General features: G+C 22.7%; 1 protein-coding gene across 5 annotated transcripts; it reads right to left on the bottom strand.

Moving 5' to 3' along the window:
• Positions 1-2,838: 2,838 nt before the first annotated feature.
• Positions 2,839-20,836, bottom strand: LOC145837955 (coronin-6-like). 5 transcript variants are annotated; one of them, XM_082945451.1, is made up of 13 exons: positions 20,637-20,836; positions 20,139-20,264; positions 19,699-19,828; positions 19,167-19,345; positions 17,229-17,447; positions 13,613-13,758; positions 12,724-12,781; positions 12,290-12,369; positions 12,183-12,220; positions 9,225-9,331; positions 7,252-7,299; positions 4,241-4,358; positions 2,839-3,290 (listed from the first exon to the last, which is right to left on the bottom strand). In XM_082945451.1, the coding sequence occupies exons 1-13, from the start codon at positions 20,820-20,822 to the stop codon at positions 3,253-3,255; spliced, it is 1,473 nt and encodes a 490-aa protein (XP_082801577.1). In that variant the 5' UTR covers positions 20,823-20,836; the 3' UTR covers positions 2,839-3,252. The 5 variants fall into 5 exon arrangements, with proteins under 5 accessions (XP_082801577.1, XP_082801575.1, XP_082801580.1 ...); XM_082945449.1 differs by lacking the exon at positions 12,183-12,220 and having other exon boundaries at positions 12,252-12,369; XM_082945454.1 differs by lacking the exon at positions 7,252-7,299.
• Positions 20,837-24,009: the final 3,173 nt, after the last annotated feature.

Raw genomic sequence — 24,009 nt, 5'->3', positions numbered from 1 at the left:
AAATTAATTAAGAAACTTTAAAAAAAGAAGACAATAAAAAATAGTTCATTACCATAAAAGTTTGAAACCATTCTATAATAAGTTTAAGTTATAAACCTAATTGTATAAAACTAGAGTATTATAAAGACCTAAAAATAAATATGGTGTAAAGAATTTTAAATTCATATTGATTTAGCTACTACAAGACCAAATGAGTGCATATCATTGACAAAACTTAAATGTTTTTAGTTTTTGTTTATTTAGTAAAAATATTCCAATTACAGTTATCATGGCTTCGTACAAGGGTCTGCCAACCAAAATTTACAGCTTAAAACGACTTGTTTAAAACAACCAAACTGAAGATTTTGATAACAAACAGTTGGAAGAATGCTTTTAAATTAAATATGATTAAAAATTTATGCTTATTTAAAGATCATTTCATTAAATTTTTTTTTTCATAGAATATTTTGATCTGTTTGGTTTAGGTTTTTAAAATTAAGTTTGCTCACAAGACCTTTTTTTTTCCATAATATATGCATGCAAGGCTTTTTCTAGTAAATATGGTATTTAACTTGCAATAAGTCCAGTATAACAATTTAAAAGTTACAGTAACCTACCATGAAGATACTCATGTTAAGCCAAAATTTATAAAATTTCATTATATAAAACTTATGACCTAAAGTTTAAATGTATAATGTTAAAAATTAAAATTTGACACAGATTAAAATATGATTTATGGCTGCTCGAACTTTTCATGAAACCAATTATGATACAGATTTTGAAAAATACCGATATTTAAGTTCAATTTTATATGTAGTAGGCGGTACACTTTTGTTAGATAAATCGATGAAATAAACTCAACGTTAAAAATTCAAGATATAAAAAGATTGATTTTCAAAAGATCTAGTTTCTTTATTAAAAAAAAAAAGCAATAAAACTATATGTAAATTATGGTTGTAACTAACTAAACTTGATACAAAATTAAATTACCTAGAAAGCAAGACCAAATTTAATCAGTAACATATTTTCTGTATATAATACTGAGTCTAGACTCAAATTTTCAATCGAAACAATTGTGATTATATTCTATTAATTCATACACCAAACCTTTGTACCAAACTTTTAAGCGCCTTTCTTTTGTCGTTCGAAAAACAATAGTTAAGTTTTAACTAAGAACTATAGTTGATGTCAAAAGTAGAAGAAAATAAGCTGAAATAGAGGTTGATAATTAAATAGGCAAACACCAATCTGTGGTGATACAAAAAATAGTACCCCCTAATACAGTGCTCCTACAGCTGGATTAGCAACAACTTGGTAAGAGAATGTTTGAATTTTTTAAACAACAACATTTCATAAGTTACATTGTGAAATAATTTTAATTGAAACAATTTCAATTGGGTTTTTTAAAGAACAAGTTTTTGGTCTATTTTCAGTATAAAATTCAATTCAGATAAAAAACTGAAATAAATAGTTCAACAGGATTTAATTGATACTGTACTTTTTAGGTGTTTCTAATTAAAAATAAATTATATGACAATTTTTTTCTATATGAAAGGTATTTCATATCTAATCGAAACTTCATTATTCTAAATGTACTCTTTAAAAATTACAGGATTTTAAGTGGTTTAGGTTTTCCAGGAATATAAATTGAAAAATCCAGGGTATAAAATAAGTGAAACGGCAAACCTTAGAATTTAAAACAAATTCTTATATTTACTTACCCTCTGCAAGGTAATTATATTTCAATCAGCTGAAATGTATTTACACGTACCAGAGTTGACAAATATTTTTCAAAATATCTTACAGGTTTTTAAAATTACATGTTTTTTGATCTACTTTTAGTTTGAAACTAAGTTTAAGGTAAAAAACTGTGTTGTATAGTACAATAACATTGACAGGGTTGCCACTCGTTTTTTCAAAACTTTTTCCAGGTTTTCCAAATTTCTTCCAAGTTTTTAAAATTACACGTTTTTTGATCTACTTTTAGTTTAAAACTAAATTTAAGGTAAAAAACTGTGTTGTATAGTACAATAACATTGACAGGGTTGCCACTCGTTTTTTCAAAACTTTTTCCAGGTTTTCCAAATTTCTTCCAGGTTTTTATAAGTACACATTTTTAAGTCTAATTTTAGTTTTAAGTTAATTTCTGTATATAAAACTGTGTTGAATAGTATAAAAGTATTGAAAAGATACTGTAAAGTTACTTTAAATGTGTTTTTTAATAAAAAAACTTTTTGATAATGACAGAAAAAAATTATTTGTAAGATAAATTTTTATTCAAAGCGAAATTTTACTACTTAAAATGTAAAAGTTGTTTAAAATTCCAGGTTTTTTTTTGCTCAAAATTCTAGGTTTTTTAGTGAAATTTGTTCAAAGTTCCAGTTCTTTTTAGCCTAAACTGTCAAATTCCAGGATTCCTGGTTTTTTGGCAAACCTGATGTATATATAAATAAAAAATTCTAGCAATTCTTCTTTTACCAGGAATAACTTTTTAGAACTGGCTACAATATTACTAATAATTTGAACAACTTGGTGACAATTTCATTAAATGATACAATGAGTCCCTTTTTAAGCAAAGTTAATTTTAGTTCTTTTCAAGTTTTACTAAAATTTTCTTGTATTACCTTACTCAATCTTAGTATCAAAAAATCCAATTTTTTTTTCAAGAGCAACTACTTTTACACTTATTTTTTATTGGATAAGTGTTAGGTTTATCTAAATTATTATTAGTATTTGCGCAACTAAGTTTAAAATATAAAAACTGTGAAATTTTATTTGCGTAACTCAAACTAGAATTAGACAGAAATGTTATATTTAATTTACTTTAATTTAATATTTAAATAATATGAAAAATTCAACTATCAGCTTATTTTTTAATTCAATCATTTATTAATAAATCTATCAGTAAAATAAAAAAGTTCTGCGAATTTGTTATTTAAAAAGCAGAACTAAAACTCAATTTTTTGTTTTTAGTAACAACTTGTATAAATTTTATAAAAAATTAACATCTCGAAATTTAACTTTGGTAAAATTCTGAATAAAAATGTATATATATATATATAAAGGTGGAAACCATGATTAAAATTGGCCTCAAAAAATTGAGCTCAGAGAAAAAATAAAATATTTGCTTGTATATAAATAAAATAAAAAAGAAGGTATTATACTTGACCTAACAAAAAATTCGGCTTTTAAAACTTTCATCAGGAATGTATTTGCAATGTCTGATGACATCACAACTATTACGTCATATATTTAGCTTTTGTGACGTCATAATTATTCTTCTTCCTCTCCGTCATCGCAGGCTGCGTCCCCTAGAATAAATTTTTTATATTAGTTTATTAGCTATTTAATAAAATTTATTAAAAATGACATCTTTTTATATAGAAACTTTTACAGTTTCTATATACTAGGCTTTTTAATAAAATTTATTAAAAATGACATATTTACGAAACTTGTAAACAACTGTTGCAGTTTTTAATTAAAAATTATAAAATTTTGATATACAATTACAACAGTTTTTTATAAGATTCTAACTTTTTTACTCAATTGATAAAAGGGATCGGCAAATATGCAAATTTTCCGACAAAATAAAAAGTTTGAAACTAACAATAGATATTCTGGGGTTTAATACGAATAACAAAAAATAGTCTCAGGTACAATTAAGGGGAATTTTGAAACTTACACTAGACATCTCGGATCCGTTATTACAATTAAATATTACAGCACGCGAATATCTTTATTTTAAAAATTTAATCACCAATTGCTTGCCAGCACTAATTTAACCTTAGAATAGAAGTTTGAAACTTTTAGTAAAATTTTGTCACTGGATAACAAATTTATTTGGCGATTTTCAAAATTGTTAAAACTAAAAGTACCGGCAATTCTAAATTTAATAAAAATAATGAATTCTTATCTAAGTAGTTATACAACATAAAAGATCGATTTGAAACAATTTAGTATTGCAAGAAACATACAGAGTCATTCAAATATTTACAAAAAAAATATTGTGAACTGCTCTGATATTTTAAATATAAATTAAATTCAACAAGAAATAACTTTTGAAATAATAATTAAATATAAACAGTATTTTTAATTAGATCAGCTATTTTAATTGTATTTACAAATAAGTACTCACGCTAACAATAAAACTAATACTGAATAAAAAGTTATACTACGAAATTCGACAAATGTTTCATTATTAACACTCAATTTCTTATAAAAACCAACATAAAACTTTTCTGTAATAAATAATTTTACTAACCGATTTCTTTTTCAAATTTCTGAACTTTCTTGTTCAATTTTCTGACGGTAGCCTTCAGCTTTTTGATGTCATCTAAAATTCCGTCAAGTTGTTCTTGAGTGATCACTGGCTTCAGTGCCTTTAAATTAATAAATTAGTAAAACTATAAAAAAGTTTACAGAAAATATTTAAAAGTTAAATTATAAGTACCAATTTATACCTTAAAAAATTTTATTTTAAAATTTTTCAAGCACTTATTAATACTTAAAAACTATATGTATATATTAAGGAGTTTTTAGCTTTTCCTATACATTTTAAGAATAATCATTAAGTTTGTTTAAAGAAAAAGTTCGTTTTTTCCTTTTTAACAGGGTTGCCAAATGTTTTTGGCAAATTTTCTTCCAGGTTTTTGAAATTACACGTTTTAGGGTCTATTTTTAATTTATAATTAAGTTTAAAGTAAAACACTGTGTAAATAGTATAACGACATTGTAAAGATATCTTAAAGCATCTTTAAATGGGTTTTGTATTAAAAAATATATCTATACTATAGATTTTTTTTGTCAAATCGATCTTTTAGTACTTAACATGTAAAAATTGTGTGAAATTCCAGGATTTTCCAGATTTTTCTGTGAATTTTGATCGAAATTCTAGCTTTTTTTTTCAAAATTTCTTAAATTCCTGGTTGTTTTAACCTAAATTGTCAAACTCCAGGTTTTTCCAGAATTCCCGGTTTTTTGGCAACCATGTATTAATATTCTGCATATAATGAAGATACTAAGTTTTGTTGATAACATAATAAATAATATTTGTTTATAAAACTAATATATTTTATAATTCAAAAGAATTATTTAAATCCTATTAAATAAATGCTATTTTCGTCTCAATTCTTACCTGATGTTTAGCGTATTTTCAAAACAGGAAAACTTTTTTCAAGTTTTTAGTGTCTAATGTAATATATACAAACTAGACCTATAGAGTTTAACTTTTAAGTTATTAAAAAACAATTTTTCGATGAAAATAATTAGTTTTAACTTTAACTTTTGTAACCATCTTCACTATTGAACAATTATAAAATAGATTAACTTTAAAACTAAAGAATATATAAAATGTTTACTTGAAATTTTATTTAAAATAACACAAAAGTTTTCATTAAAAGTAAACTTACTTTAATAGTACTTATTTAAAAACACTACAATGTAAAATAAGTTAGTAAAACAAAATAATATAGATAAAATGCTGTTATTTAAAGTTTAAAATAAATATTTGTTGAACTTAATTGGTCGAATAATGTTAAGGAATAAACAAAACAAATAGATCTTGTTATACAAAATAACAAAATGATATTGAAACAGCTAAAACGAGCAAAATTTCAATTTTTTACCGAAACAACAAAATTTAACATTCAGGTAGAAATATTTCAGTAGTACAACAGTATAAGTGTAACAAGTATACAAATAGTATATGAAAAAGTAGATCATATTTTAACTACATAAGAATTAAGTTGGTTGAAAAGTCAAATACGTCACAAATACGTCACAATACAAACGGAAACTCGAACACGGAAGATTGTTACGTCATCACAACATTTTTACAAACATTAAACTTTAATATTAATTATTTTTTTTATTTTTTGCTAGAATACTCATTAAATTTTTTTAATTGAAACTAAATACCAAATTTTAGTATACAACTGTGATTTTATTTGAATTTAACTTATACACATATATCATTTTAATTTATATTATAGTTTTTAGTGGAATTTTATACTGGCTTTTTGAAGTTAAAAAAAGCTTAAAAACTTTAATTTCATTAAAGAATAGTCTTATTTTTTATTTTTAAATTTTAAAACAGCAAATTTCAAAATAAATAAACATTAGATGAAAACTAGATAATAATTTTATTGATATGACTATTTAATTTGAAACTTAATATCATCACATAAAAAAACCGGTATATTTCGTAATATTGCCCAGAGGCAAAAAACAACATTTTGTTTTTTTTTTTTTGTTTTTTTACATTTAGTTAAATTAATTTTTCTATTTTGTAAAATTTTGTTAGCCATATTCTTTTAGTTTTTCACATTTTGTTAACTTTCTCTTTTAATTTTTAAGACGTTGTAATTTTTGTTAATTTTGTTTTTAAATTTTTAGACACTTTGTCAATTTTCTCTTATATTTTTTTACATAAAATCAATTTTATCATTCTTTTTTCTTTTTTTTTTTATTTTTAAACATATTGTTTATTTCTACCAAATATTTATAGTTTTGTAAAATTTCTCATGTTTATAGCTTATTTTGAAACTATTTATCTTTTACATTTCATTTAAAAATGCAATTTGTTTTAATTGAAAAATATAAATACACCAAATATTATTTTACTACATACATTTATACAACATTATATTTTAATACTTTATACACCAAATTACTTATAATGAGTATTGTATAAACATTAATTCATAAAAATTTAATATAAAGTGCAAAATAATGAAAATAAAAGGAATAAAACTTAACAAAATAAATAACAAAATGCCCAACATGCTAAATATAATACTTTCTAATAAATACAGTGCTAAATAAAATATTTTCTATAACTACCATGCTAAAATACAATATTTTCTATAAATACCATGCTATAATACAATATTTTCTAATAAATGTCATGCTTAATAAATGATATTTTTCTAATAAAATTCATGCTTAATAAAATAGGTTCTAATAAATATCATGTTAAATAAATGATATTTTTCTAATAAAATTCATGCTAAACATTCTTATATACTTTCAATACTCAGAATGCTCTGTTTGATAATAAAGTTCTTAACAATTTAACAGTTTTTGTGTAAATCACTCCTAAATTTTTTCAATTGTTTAAATAGTTGGTTTTCTAAGACATTATTGAATATCTTGGATAAATAGTTTCATCCAAAAAAACTTCTTACTTTATTAAAACAAAGCATTCTGAATGTTATGTTACTACAAATACCAAACTATTTACTAAATATACAATTTAATATATGAATATTAAACCTGATTAGCTGTAAATCCACCTCGTCCAATTGAAATGCTTGCTGAAGCCTTCAACAACCAATTAGAAGTTAGTATTTAAATTTAACAACCAATTACAAGTATTAAACAAATAATTAGATATTAGTATTTTACAATCAAATTAGTATTACTACTTTTAAGAGAAGATCTTGTATTAATATAGTATAAAACTTTTTAAATGTAGATAATGAATTTGCGCTACAAGATATTTCTTACTTATTAGATTATTTGAATCACTAAATATACAAATTAGTAAAATTTAAAGTTAAAAATTATTAACTGAAAAACATTTCTTCCATGAATAAGTATTAAAAAAAGTTTTTAAACTTTTCAAAATTTATTTCAACTGAGTTTATAAGTATTAAAGTTAAATGACTTTACAATTTTATGAGATAGTCTTTATTTTTTTAATGATTGATTATTTAGGATTTTTCAAATCATTTGGTTTTTATATGGTCCCAGCACCATTTTAAAAGTGTTTTTAACACTTTCTGAAAAGTTCAAGTTTTTATTTTGAAAAATATAGGAGATTTGAAATACAATTTTAATGAATTTATAAATTACTTTACCACTTAAGATTTAACTGCTATATATTGGAATTTTATTTTTTTTTACAAAAACAAACTTTATCTTGAAAATTGATTTTGTATGTTCTATAAATTTATGACTCATTATAAAAATAGTTATTTAATATGAAATGTTAAATTTGTATTTTATCCCTATACCAATGACTACTTTTGAATTAAAACTAAATAAAAGTAAATATGTAGTCACCTTAGTTATTGTTTTTTTTTAATTAAAAAAACAAACCAAGACCTCCAATTTAATTTAGCTACTGTTTAAACTTTTACTATTTTAAATATTATTTTTTTAAATTATTTGAAAAAATCAAAAAATTATCAATGTTTTTCTGAATTATAAACATATAGACAAATTACCAGTATTACTAGATTAGTTTTAAAAGCTTTAAAAAAGTGCAATTCTCAGATTTTTTAATCTAAATTTTATTAAAGTCTAGTGCAAAATGATTACAACTATTTAGTAAATTAATATTACATTTCCACACAAAATTAAAACTAATATGCTTTAAACAGCTTTTTTTCTAAAATTATAATAACTAAATAAAAATTAATAAGTACAAATATTTATGATTTCAAAAATTACTTTTTAAGATAGTTAATGGGTTCATAAGCTATCATAAATCTATAAATAAAAACTTCAAAATAACTCCAAAATGAGCAAAACATGCACAATAAAAATATTCTAAATAATCTTCAATAAATTTGTACAACTAATAGTACTTTAAAATAAACTACATGCTTTTGTAATAATATTATGGTTTCAACATAAATTAAATTAAAACTCAAAAAAATATATACGTTGTAAAATTCATGATTAATTGTTAAATAACATTTTATATACAGTTGTAAAATATGGACTGAAACATTGTTTGAAATTTAACAATCTGAGCCGTAAAAACTTACACTTTAATTAATAACTTTATTCTAAAACATAAACATTATAATGTATATGTTATATAATAGTATAAGAATTAAATACTATCAGTAAAATTCTAAAACTTTTTAGATGTACTTTAAAAATTATTCACAATATCAATATGAGATTGCAATATTTTCTTCTAAAATAAACCCAACAAAATATTCTTCATTTGAGTTAACAGGCAAATATTAAGAAATTTTGTTTAATGTTTAATTAATATGCATTTTTGTAAGTTATTAAATGAAAAAAGTTTCATTCATATCTTAAAATTTTTGAATACCTAACCAAATTTTAATAATATTCTTACATTTTTAAAACATATTTTATCCTCATTAGTTTATTAGTTTAACTGTCAACCTATATAATTTAACGAACAAGTTTCAAATCAAATCAACAATTAACATGAAAAATTTCTAACTAATATGAAAAATTTAATTCAAACAAATATAACTAACCGGTTGAGAGCCAACTGCAGATGCTGATCTCTGGACGGTCGAAATTGCTATTTTCTTATTTGATGATTTTTTTACTACTTGAGAGCCTTTCTTCATTGCATCAAATACTATAAAAATTAATATTTTATTATTATATTTATTATAAATTGCTATTTTCTTATTTGATGATTTTTTTACTACTTGCGAGCCTTTCTTCATTGCATCAAATACTATAAAAATTAATATTTTATTATTATATTTATTATAAATTGCTATTTTCTTATTTGATGATTTTTAAGAACTTTTCTTCAATAAAACAAATTGAAATATTTAAGTTAACTTGTAATTGTTACATTATTTTATACAATTTATTTTGTTTATTTTACAATAAGTGACCTAAAAAAAAATAAATGTTAATGCATTTTGTGGGCTTAATTATTTAGTAAAAATATATTATCATTCAAATTTAAAATAAAATGTACAATTTCTAAATTACATTTCTATTACCAAGCTAAACTATAAAATCAAATTAAAGATTTTTGCTTTTTATGATAGAAAATCATGATTAGTTCGATAATAAAGTTTTTATTTACCTAATGTTACTCAGAAGGAAATTTTAAGTCATTAATATTTTAAAATACTTCTTAAACGTATTTATTAAAACATTTAACGACGTAGCTAACCCAATTTATTTTTATATTTATTGAATAATGAAATTATATGATTGATACAGACGAAATAAATTAAATTTAGAAAAGTAGTTTAGTTATTAGTGGCTTTCTAGTTCAATTTAAGAGGCATGGAAAAAGTTTTTAAATATTTAAACACAATTTTCAGTTATAACATACGAATACTGGGAGATGTTTATAAATTATTAACAAAATATTTACTATATTCAACCTTTCAAAGTAAATAAATAAAATATTTTAGTCGATTGTTTAATATTCATGGCATCCTTTGCTTGTTAACTTTTATAAAAAATGTTTGAGTTTCATATGCATACAAATACAAAACACAAAACATAAAAAACACGGAAACTACATATTTAAAATAGTAATTTGTAGTATTTCTTTTTACTTCTTTTGATAATTTTTTTAATGGAACTATGTTTATATTTTAAATGAAGTTCAACTTAAAAAAAATAATATTAAATGAAACAGAAAATCTGATTAAATTTAGTTAAAACATATATGAACTTTATAGTCAGAATTTGTTTTTGACATAAGAACATAAAACAAAAATATTTCATGTATAAAGAAATTTGTACAAAAATATTTCATGTATTAAAAAATTTTTACAAAAGTATTTAGCGTATTAAGAAATGAGTAAAAAGTATTTCATGTATAAAGAAATTTGTACAAAAATATTTCATGTATAAAGAAATGTGTACAAAAATATTTAGCGTATTAAGAAATACATGGGAAATATTCAATATATTAAAAAAATACAAAAAATATTTAGTAAATACATTAATAAATGAAATATTTAATGTAATGCTTTTTAGTTTTTTGTATCCTCGCGGCTTTTTATATTTACTTTTTTTTTTGTTTATTACCAAATTATTAAAACATTTTTTTGTTTAATTTAATAAAATTTTAATGTTTATGTAAAACATAACCTTTTTATAATCATTATACTTAGTTTTTACTTAAACTTTATTTTTCATATATATTTATTCACTTGATCAAATCTTTTTTCAATATTGAAATATTAAATTAAGAGCATTTTTGTAAAATTAATGACAAAAAGCAGATAACTCTCACAATAGTAGCTAGTGTGAAACAAAAGATTCAAAAAGTAACATAATTTTGCACGCTCGGATGATTTCGCCTTATTTGGTCATTTATCTTATTCGGTGTATTAGCCTACTTGTATGGAGAATTTACTTGCTAATTGTTACATTTTACGTTTGTTTTTTCAACTACTTATTTATACAAACCTATGGATATTTGTATATTTGTTTCAAATATTCTTTTAAATATATACTTTTTAATTTTAATTTTAATTTAAACTAAATATTTTTTATAACAAAATATACTTGTATTTATTTAATCATTTTATTCTTAAACCTAAACTTAACAAAATATCAATTTAAAGAATATAAGTTTAAATTAGTGACCTTTATTCAAAATAACTTTTTATCTAACCAAATATATTTTATAACTTTATTATGATTTTATTTCAACAAATAGTTAAACAGTTTTTGAAAACAGTTTCTAATTTATTTAATTTCAAAATACTTTACTTATTTTCAATTTACCTGATTAAATTTACTTAAAGTGATATATTAAAATTTTTAAATATTAATCTTAGAAGTTGTTTAACAATTTTAATAAGTACAAACCCTAAATTTATGTATTGCTCGAAGTTACACTTATTTTTATGTAAATATAAAAAACGTTTTCAACTTGTAGCACAAAAGTGTTGTTTATGTCAAAACTGTCAATTTATCTATTTTGATGTAAGTTGTAGTTATGATAAATTTAACTACTGGAATGCAACTACCAGTTATCATAATTTTTAATCTTAATCTTATTACATGTGGGTATTTAAATAAAAGTTTTGCACATAAAATTAAGGGCATTGGGGGTTAATCACATTTTTTACAACTTGATCTTATTTTTTAGTGTTTTAATTAAGCTAAATGTTGCTTTTTACAGACTTTTATATTCAAAACAATGCTTGAGATGGAGCCTTTTAAAGTCGGAGAGTACAATTCGTTCCTTATGGAAATATAAAAATAAAACGGTGAATAAATAAAAGTAAATAAAAATATACTTTGCTCCCACGTTTATTGAGAAAAATATCTGAAATTTTCAGGAAAGTTTTTTGCAATTTTTATAAAAACCTGGAGTAACAAATTAATTAACAAGTTAAAAAATAAAACTTATGAGTTTAACAGTATTTTGTATATTTTTGTCTTAAAACTTTTTGTTTTTAGATTTTTTTTTATTTTTTTAATATAACAAATAAACGAACCAGGTTTCCAGTCACAGATAAGTGGCTTCTTAACGTTTTAATATATTTTAATATAACAAATAAACAAACCGGGTTTCCAATCACAGATAAGTGGCTTCTTAACGTTTCCTTGGAAGAAAGATTCGCCAGTTTGGGCCGGTTCATCCGATTCGAATGGTGGAAAAATATCGTTTTGGAATAATTCAGACTGAAATTTAATTTTTCAATTCAATAAAAGAGTGCAATCAATTACATAATATATTTTGTAGCAAACTTGATTATTTTTATGATAGCTTGGTTATATAATTACTGACTTAAAGTTTTATAAGACATTTAATTGTTTATTACATAATTTAAATAAAAAATTGCTTATTAAGTTTGTCGCAAAGTTTTATTATAAGTTTAAAATTGTGACTACGAAACTTAAAAAATACTTATAAGTACAAAATTCATTTTTTCAGTAAAACAAAAAAAACATATTATTTAGCTGGATCATTGAAACAAATATTTAGCCCATATACTTTTCTTATTTTTTTGGTTAATTATTTTTTTTTTATCTTACCTTCCTAGGAACTCTCATTGAAACAATTTCTATTTTATCTTGAGTAAGTTTGTAGAATCTGTTAAAAATATATTAAATTAAAATTATTTTTTAACAGTGTTTTTGACCAAATTAAATGCAACAATAAAAACAATTGATTTGAAAGTAATTTAAATAGCTTGGCATTTATGCAGAGAAACTTTTGATATTACCGTTGATCGGATTTATTAAAATAATGCCGTAAAGTTGTGATAAAATCTAACAAATATTTCCTTTGTTACAAAGATTGATATCTAATTTATAAATCTATTTACTTATTTTGATGGTAACTTTATAGCGTACTCGAACAAAAATTCTTGTTTTATTTTTTTAAACTTTAGTAGATGAAATGCAGCATTATTTGATTATTGAAAACAATTGTATTATAAAAATAATATTTTCATTTATAACACGTTGTAATTTCAAAAGAAGTTTTTCTGGTTTTCATTCAAGCGTATCGAAAATATTTGTTGAAATTCTTGTAAAATATTTGTTGTTATAATAAACAACAAAACCAAACTTTTCATCTTAATATATATAAATACTCACATATATATTCAATTTAAATGACAAATATCAATACTAAGACTTTTCACATTCACCATGACAGATATAAAAAAAAGAATGATTAATCATTTTTTTACTTGTAAAATCACCAGCTTTTTAAGTTGTTAGAAATAATGTTCAATTTAGAATAAAAAAATTAACTACTACTTAATAAGTATGTTAAACACAATAATTATCTTTTGGAACATACATATATGCTTATCAATGTAGTAAATCATTTATAATATTTTTCAATTTCAACATACTTTTGACGCCAACTAACTTATTAATTTTAAACAAACTTTTATACAAATACAAAACAAACTTGGAAATTTCATTGCAAGTAGGGTCGCAGCCTCTCTTAGGCATGCAAGCAATACCTCTCATGTTTTTGCCTTGAGAAGCAGTCGATAAATAATGCACATAAGGCTCATGATCATCTATTTCATAGTAAGATATTGATGGTTGACCCTATATAGATCATTATTAATATTATAACAGATTTATCAATTTCTTAGTGATACATTTTTGGTTGACAATATACAAGTTACTATTTCACCCAAGTTTCAATAATTTCATAGTAAGTATTAAAGGTAAAACAAAATTCTATTAAATATAAATAGTTTAAAGTCGACTATCAAACAGTATTCACATAAAACTATCTGAGATATTTTGTATCATAATAAGTACTTTATAAATAATCTACAATTTATATCAGGGATTCTCAAACAGGAATGCCCATTTAAGGTAAAATACTTGATAGGAGACCAAAGTTCTCATTTAAAATCAAAAAGTTGGTGATATAACCTTTTAGTCTTTAAATCTCATTTAAATGTTTTTATTGAAGTTCTTGATGTTGGAAAGCATTATTTTTGTACAAATTAATTAGTAGAAAATAACAGTTAAATAGACTGAACGACTTGAAAATACCATAAGAGTCAAAAAGTATTGTCCATTTTCATAAAACTTAATATCATGTTTTATATCGAAAACTTTTTAATTTACAATTCTTAATACATCCTTCTATAAAAACTAACACAACAATTATTAACAAGAAATGAGTTTCCAAATAATTTTATTTTAAATTAAAAATATTGTGCTTTATCCTAGTAACCTTTAACATTATTAAGTTGAAAATTATAACAATTAAAATAACTAAAAACCAAAACAAAATTGTATTAAACTTTAAAACAATTATTTGAACTTAAGTGTTACATGAAGTTTTATTTGATTTTAAAAACAAATAAAAGTTTTGTTTGTTCTTACAATGGGCGTATCATTTTTATGAAACGTTTCTTCATATTTAAACAAAATTTTAACTTAAAATGTTTTCATGTTTTATCAATTTTATTCAGATTGTGCTTTAAAAAAATTTTAAAGTTTAAGCTTTTTTGTATATATTTTTCACCAAAATTTTTATTTAAATTGCTTAATCCATTTAAACAAATTCTTATACAAAAAGCTACTAAAACTTTTACAAATGTAAAAAATTTGGTATTTTTTAAGTTATGAATACTTTTTTAGAAAACTTGCTGAATATGTTTTGCGCCTTATGTTATGAACTCATTTGCTTATAAATTTTTCTGGAAAATTAAATTGCTTATTAATCAATTTCAAATACTTATAATTTAAATTCAGCTTTGTTTAACTTTCTTAGAAAAAACTTCTTTTTTTTTTGCTGAATGTTTTTTAAGGAAAACTTTAATAAAAGCACATTTTATGCAACTTTAATTTTATGAGGAAATTGTCAAAATATTTTTAAATTTTTTTTATGAGGAAAAATTTTGATAGGTGCTTATTCATTTTATGTGACGTCACTGAAACTTCCTTTATTCAATATGACGTCACAACCTTCTAGTGAATATTTATTGGCAGTTGAATTTTTTGACAACTTCAATTTGAAATGTTATACAAAGAGTAAGCCAAAATTAGAAAAAAAGTATTTAAATCCCGCGAAATATAAATATGTTAAAATAAATTAATAAAAGAGTGTATAAAAATAAAGTACAATGGCTGAGTTATACTTATAATTAGTTTTATTACAATAAAAAAATAGATTAAATATAACTTAGACTAAAAAGGAAACCGATTTTATTTAAATTGTTTCATAAATATTTCATTTGCTCACATACATTGACCAATTCAAAACTAATAAAACTTTCAGTTATTTATTTAAATGTTTATTTGTTTCAATTCGAAGTAAGTATGAAAAATTATCAAAACTATTCTAAATTACTTAATAAATTATATGGTGACCATCAGTATTAACAATAAAACATTCTAATTATATAACAAAATTTGAGAAATTTAGGCTTTATTAAATAAAAAGTAATAATTAAGTATGTAATTAAATTTAATTGAAAATAATCTTGATCAAAATTATATTTGATAAGTTTCAAAATTACATTTAATTAAATAGCTTTGAGTGATTTCATACTAACTTCCGCGTATATAAGGCAACAATTTTATGACCATATTTGGTGATATAAACAAGCCAATTTGCTCTATAAACATCAAACTTGATAAACTTGTTACAAATTTGTAGTTGTTATTTACCTTACTTTTTACGAATTTGTTGATAGTTAAAATTTATATTTTTTACGAATTTGTTGATAGTTAAAATTTATATTTTTTATTTCTACATTTATTTAAGATTTATTTGATGCATACAAAATGCTTATCATAAATTTTTCTTAATTTACTTTTTATTATTTTTAAATTTAGTTTTAATTTTAAAGTAACTTTCTAATAAAAATGTTTGTACACGTAAAATTTGACACTATTAAGAAACTTGTACAAAACTCTGATTTTTAGAAATTTTAAAATTAAAAATTCCTTCATCTACTTACATGATATTTAATAACATAAATTTTAAAAATAAGACTAAAATGTTTATATACTTTAATTTACAATAAAAATTGAATGTATTTAGTAAGTAAATGCTCACTCAGACCTTGAATAATATAAAATAGAACTTTTAATTTATTTAATTAACATATTAAATTTTGTTGGGGTAAAAACCTGAATAAGAATAAAAAAATTATTTAATCTAATAGTTTTATGTTGTAGTTCATATGTGTCTACAATTTCAAGCTTATTTTAGTAATAAATCTCATAAAATTACTAATTTAATTAAAATAGAATGTTTAAGTGCTTATGTTACTAGTATAAGAGTTAATTTTTACTTTTTAACATTAATACTGAGTGAATGTATATAAAAATATAATTATTCTTTTTCTTGAATTTAATTTCTTTAACTTTGTGAATATCAATTTTTTAAATTTATGTATTTTCCTAATAAACTTTAAGTAAATAATTTACTAATTTGATTATTATTACTTTTTTCAATATTTTTAACTCTATTTTATTAAAAAAATAACTACAAACACTATAAAAACAATTTTTTTTATTTATTTGATATAACATATTTATTATTAAGTAGACAAACTAATTTTGGTAAATATTATAATTTCAATGTTTCCAAACATAATACTACTTTTTTTGAAATGAAAAATGTTTCAGAACTCATATTAACTAATAAAACATTCATAATAGAGAAAAACTTATACTGTTTTTTATATTTGATAGATTATCATTTAGACCAGATAAGACAACTGTTATAATAAGTACTTTTCTGCCGCTATACTAAAATTTGAATATTGTAATGTACCATGCCTTTCAGTTTTGAAAATAATGTTATTATCAGGATTATCATAAATAAATATTATTATTTTTTTTACATTGCCAGTACACTATTGATTAAAAATAAATTTTAGTAATATTCTTAAATTGCCAATACACTGTTGATTTATAACAATATTGGTTTATAACAAATAAATATTAGTACTATTTTTATATTGCCAGTACACTATTGGTTTATAACAATAAATATTTTTATACTTTTAATTACTTTTTTATTTCATAATAAATATCATTCTGACCTTTGAAGTGAGGAATACAATGCCATTATCGGCATCATAGAAGGGGTACACAATACCAGATTGCGCATCGATTTCCTCTCGCGCGAGTTCGTTACCCTCGGGGTCCCACAAAGCGTACTCCCTTCCCCCCATCCTCCTGAACCCAACAGCGAATATTCTGTTGTCCTTCAACAATACGCACTTGGACGGCTTGTTGCCATCGAACGCGTTCTTCACTTCCTGAATATTGCGAGTAAATATATTCATTTATTTTATTACAATCAAAATAAGTTCCTGTCAAATTTTTGTTAAAATAAATTGTTATCAACATCAAATTTACAAAGTACTTAGCATGGTTAACAAACATATTATCAATCTAATAATTAGAACATCGCTTATCATTAATTATACTTTTGATATTCGTTGACCTTATATACTTAAACTAGGCATTGTTACAGAATTCATAATTTGGTTGTTAATAATATAACTATTTTTTTAGTTATTTTATCTTGATTTTACAACAAAAAGCAGTATTTCATTTATGTTGTAAAACTTTATTGTATAAAACACAAGCAGCTGATGGCATAACAAATATATTTTTCGGTTGTTAAGATTTGGTTTTTAAATAAGGATTATAATTATAAAGAAAAGTTAAATCATTATTTAAATTGTCCAGTTGTAGCAATCAAACATAACTACTTTTTAAATAATACATGTGTTTAGTTCCATTGCAAAAAAGGCAAACTACATAAGTTTTGAAGTTCAATAATAGTCAATTAATGTACTATTAAAGTTATATAAAACATCGTTTTCAAACTAATAGTTTATTACTTTGTTTTTAAGTTTTAAATAATTTTCTAGGTCAAAGTATAAGTTATACAAAATGTTTTTATTTTACAAACAAGTCAATAATTCACCGATTAAATCATTTCCTTGACAAATATTTAGCCACAACTTTTATTAAATTCAAATTGTTACAATTATTATTGATGTATACATGTAAAACGATACAACGTATTTTTAAACGGTCAATTAAACATGGTATGACGTCATAAAACATTTGAAACAGCCGAGGCGGGAATGAATATAAATAATTCGAAAATATAGATTAGTGCATATGTTGATACGTTTAAATGGAATTTCTTCAAAATCACTTTTGTTTGTAGAATTGTTAGTCTTTTTGCTTTTGGAGAAATTCACGAAATAAGAAATCCAATATGTGATTTTACTTTAGGAAGGTTATAGAAAATTTGTAAAATTTTAATTTTGTAAAAACATAAAACAACTTGCTTATAAATGAATTATAACTTTTTTTAATTAATTGGCTTTTGATAAGCTTTGAAGAAATCAAGTAAATGCATTCTTGGAAACTCATACAAGTTTGGGATGTTACACTACTAAACTAAACAAAATAATCATTAACTTATAGCTTCTTATTTTGTCTAGACTGTTATCAACAATACATTGATTTAATATGCTGATTTTATTTACACACTTTTGATGAAATTTATAAGCCATTAGTAAAATTTGAGGCTAACAGCATTTTATATTCCTATTGGCAAACAATTTTCTCTTTTTAAGTGTCTATTTTGAAATTTTTGTTGTACTTTTAATATGTTAAAATAATTTGTCACAATAAAATGTGCTATTTATTACTTTATTGCAACAAAACTGATAGTTTCTTCAGAGTAGACTAAATAAACAAATAATTAACAATTTATTTTTTACAGCAGTTATATTACCTAAATTAGTCACACATAATTGTTGTAGTTTGTTTTAAAAACTTAAACTTAAATTGTTACTTTACATTCTTACTTAAGTTAACTTTATAAACTGTAGTTTTATTTGTTTAAGTTTCAATGCATAATTTCAAAATAAATATTAGACTTATCAATATAAAAATGTCAATATAAGAAAACAATTTAGTGCCTTATTTAAGAATACAAACTATCAACTAACCACTACAACTTTATTTTTGAGAATATCAATAACTCTCAAAGTTTTATCCTTGCAGGTTGTGGCAATCAAGCTACCGTCTTGACTCCATGAGATTGAGGTCGGGTTGTCTGTATGACACTCAATTTCGATCTCACATTGTCCAGTCGGAATATGCCATAACCTGATGGTGTTGTCAGTACCTACAAGTTACATGTGTAAAATATTATATCATTTCAAAGTCAGTATGTGACCATAACCTGACGGTATTTCATTCATTTAAGTAATTTTATAAATAGTTATACAATTGATAAGTAATTATTTGTTAAAATTTTAGTTCACAGTAATACTATTTTATAAAACTATTTTAACATTTTAGCTAAAATTGTATGGCAAAACATTTTTTTTTAATTTATAGAAGAAATTTTTATTATCACTTTACAAAACCATTTTTAACACTTTACCTAAAATTGGATGACACGATAAATTTTTATTATTTTCATTAAAAGTTTTTTACAAGGCTTAAACAAAAATATTTATGCAAATAAATATTAACTTGCACTGAGAAGGACATTATCAGCAGAGGGATGCCATGTAAGACATGTAATCTTTTTAGTGTGTCCTTCCAACGTTCCTGCTTCTTCTAAATGCATATCCTTCACAAATACCTCTGGAATGTTCCAAATCTGAATAAATGTTAGTAACTGAACTGATTAACCAAAAAATTTAACTTTGTAGTTACTGGTAATGTAAAAAAATTGGTTTTTGAAATGCTGAAAATAAAGTTTTATATAAAATACAAAAAATAAATTGGCCATAAAAATTTAAGCAATGAATGCTTTTCCAACTTGTAATTGTCATCAATATGTTTTCTAGTTTTGTTTACACCAATTTAACAAAAAAATATTAAATTTTCTTATAGTTATACACTCTAATCCACTAATGTATGTCATTACACCTTGCAATACTAATTCACATAACATATATAAAACAAACCTTGATATTACCATCATCGTCACCGGTAGCAAGTAAATTGTCATTGTGACGGGACCAACAAACTTCAGTGACTGGTTTGGTGTGTCCGTTGATGTTTGAAATATTTGTTGGAAGCCTTCCTAGGGGCTGTTAGTAATCATTTATATTAGTTAAAATGTATACAAACTTTGTTTCAAATTGTTTAGGAAAAACAAAAGTTTATGGTTAGTATTACTTTATTTGAAAAGCTGAAGTACTATGTTATAACAAAAAAACTATTATATAGAGCTTAAAAAATAATATAGTTGGTATATACTGATAACAAAACTCTTATTTAACAAATTACTATGTTTAATTTATTGCAGAAGCATTATGTATACTTTAGTTAACCTAATTAAAATATTTGCATTTTATAGGTTACCTACAGCTTTTAAATCAATGATCAAAGGTCTATTGATAATTTTTATTCAGTTTAAATAACAGCACTTCCAAAATGAGCTTTGAAACAATCAAACTAACAGTGTTAGTAGGAATGACCATAAAGCTTCCGCCTCCGTAAGCTTGAGTGATGAGAGCAAGAAATTTTGGGTTACAGGAAGCAAAAGTACCATCCGATGATGAACCAGTGATCTTCATTCCAAAATATTCAGCTTTTGGCTTCTCACCGTAAACATGGCGGTACTTTGATTGCCTCACAAAACTCATATTGCTTAAAAAAACTACCTGAAATTGTTTGTATTTTTTAATTAATGTTATAATATTACATTGATAGCCTTACAAAACTTAAATTGCTTTGAAAATTGCTTGAAACTTTAAACTATCAATATACTTTTTTTGCTCACAAGACTTATTCTGCTTTACAGAACTGCCTGAAATCATAAACTTTTTAATAAATACTTTTTTTTATAATACTTTGCTATCATTTAATTTATTATTAAAAATATAACAAATTTTATTAATTTATTTAGTTGATATCAATACTTTTTAAGGTTTGATTAAACAATATATAGCTTCACAGCATATTTTAAAAGAAGAATTGAAGAAGAATAAATTTATAAAGAAATGTATTTATTTCATACTTTATTGAAAATTGTTTGTTTCTAGAATAATAAAACAAAATTGAAATTTCTATACAGAATTAATAATAAAAACCTGATTCTTATATCACTATAAAACTAGATAAAAAATGAAATTTTACAAACCAAATTACTTCAAATAATCTAAATAAGTTGATTTATATTGTTTTAAGTCATCAGTCACATATAAAACATTTATAGCTTTAGCTTCAAAAAAATTATTCCAAAATACTTCCTCCCTCTACTAAGACCCAACTAAAAATGATTAAGAAAAATAATATTTCATTTTAAACATAAACTTTTAACTGGAGATAATTAAGCTTAATTAACTTGTCATTATAAAAAAATAGAACATTTAAATATAAATGGATGTAATTTGTTATTAGTAAATTACAACTTGTTTAGTTTATTAGTATAACTATTACAAATTGTAAGCTTGTTTAAGAAAGTATGTTAAAGTGGTTATGATTTGTTAGTAAGAATAAAACAAACAGTACTAATATTTTAAATAATATTTTTAATAATACTGTAAGGCATGTTAAGGAAAATGGGGTATTTTTTAAAGCTTACTCTACTATGAAAAGCTATCAGAAACTTTTTGGTTCTTGAGAAAATTTAAACTAATTTTCAAGATACAGGTTAATTAAAATCAGAGAGTTAATAGGTTCTTTTAAGAAGGCACAGACTGTAAAACTAAAAAACTGCTGTACTCTTTATTGTTCTTTTTTAATCAAACTTCAAATATATCAGTTCATTCTTGAATAATTTTTGATAAAAAATACTCCATGCAGATCTTTTTCTATTTTTTTTTTAATGTTTTTGGACCAATATAAAATTTTTAAACTTTCAACATAATACTTTCAAACTATTTAACAAATGTTACCTAAAAATTTGAAGTCTCTAGCTCAAAAATAGATTTTTTTTTATGAGCATTGGAATTTAGAGTAAATTTACAACAAACCCATGGAGGCAATACATTGATATCAAAATCTTTTTAGAAAATTTACTATATCTTAAAAGTTAATTAATAAAACATGTTCTATAAAAAGTCCATTCTTTAAACTGTGATTTAAGAAATAACTCTTAAAAAAAAAATTAAGTACTTTCCCTATGGCTTTAAAAATTACTTGGCTGGCCATATAGTTTTAAATAAATATATTAAACAATAAACAAACTTTAATGCAAAACTGTAATGAAATAATTGTTTAATAAACACTACTGTGTGGGTATAAAAAGAAATTAAGAACACATTTCTAAATAATAGTCACAAAAAAGCTCAATTCTTGAAGAAAAGGTCAGCCTGTGACCAAAATCTAACCAGAGTTACATCAAATTAGCTTGGTATTATGAGAAAATTTAAAAAAATTAGTACAAGTCATAAACTAAAAAACACTTCTTTATAAGCTTAAACACCTAAAAACACCAAAATAATAACAAAAGGACTTGATAAAAAAACCTTTTTTGAAGAAAAAATATCTATAATTATTTAAACTAGCACAAGAATTAGGAAAAAATCCAAACCGCCAAGTTTTGAAAAAAATCATACTAGCCTTAGTTGGCATGAGTTTTTTAAAAGTTAAAACAGCCTGTAAATGTAAAATAAAAAAATTGTTATTGGCAGTACATTGGTACATTAATTCATATAAACACCTTTTGCTACATTCAGTTAAATAATTGTAATTTAAAACAATGAAGTTATGTAGATTTTAAAATTGTGCTATTTGTAATCAAATGTTTTGAGACTTTTTTAAAAAAGTTTCAGGAATATACCTGGAAGGTTTCTTTGAAATCATTAATAAAAAAAGTATAAGAAAATTATTATGTTTTAATCAGGGAATTGTTTCATAAATTGGTGAAACTTTGAATGTAGTTAAATACTATTTTGATGCACATAATACTAGCAATTAGTTTTACACTTAAGATATTTGTAAATATATTTTTTTCATTACATAACTTCCTTTTTCCATCAACAAGCAAATTAGATATAAGACTCAAAGCAAGCAGCTGGGCATTTTGTCAGGCCTCTAACCCATTTTGTAATCTAGGTGATATTAGGAGGCCTGATATGGTGGCAGGTATCACAGTAAGCACTGTTGCTCAACTGTCAGGTAAAACAGCAACTGTTGAATTTCTAACCTTAGCATTGGTTTTAAATTAGCAAATAACTTTTTGTAATTAATCTGTTTTAATTTAATCTGCTTTAAATAAAGACTTTAGTATAAAACTAGTATAAAACTAAAGCTTATAATAAATTAATACTTTAATCCTACAAGAGAAATATAATGTTCCACTGAGTTTTTCAAAATACAGTGCTGGCAATTTTTAATATAAAAATACAAACCATTTTTCACAACAAATTTAAATAAGTGAAAAATACTGATATTAAATAAGTTAGAGTTACTTTTAAAATTTACTACTGCATTTTCAGCTTTCCTAGAGTATGATATAGGTATGTAAATTACCAACTTAGTTTGTTTTTATTTAGATCTTTAAGAAAACTCAATAACTCTCAATTACTTCACATGATGTGGTACCAATATCAAACTAAAATTATATTATATTTAATGTCTATTTTCACTTATATTAAAGCCTAATATGTTTAGTCTAAAAACATACTTTGTTTCAAACAAACTTTATAAATACATAAAAAGAATTAAATTTATTTTTATAAACTAATACAACTTGAATGTTTAATGGCTAACATTTTGCAGTATTATAGTTGATATAAAAAGTAGTACTGATATAATTAAAGTGATTAAATATTTAAACTTTATTTTTTTGTAACAAATAAGCTTGATTTCATTATCTATGTAATA

Source organism: Thalia democratica, chromosome 6, assembly GCF_965202585.1.
Source record: "Thalia democratica chromosome 6, ktThaDemo2.hap1.1, whole genome shotgun sequence".
Classification (NCBI taxonomy): domain Eukaryota; kingdom Metazoa; phylum Chordata; class Thaliacea; order Salpida; family Salpidae; genus Thalia; species Thalia democratica.
The sequence above is the reverse complement of the archived record's forward strand: the minus strand, read 5'-3'. Positions and strand labels throughout refer to the sequence as shown.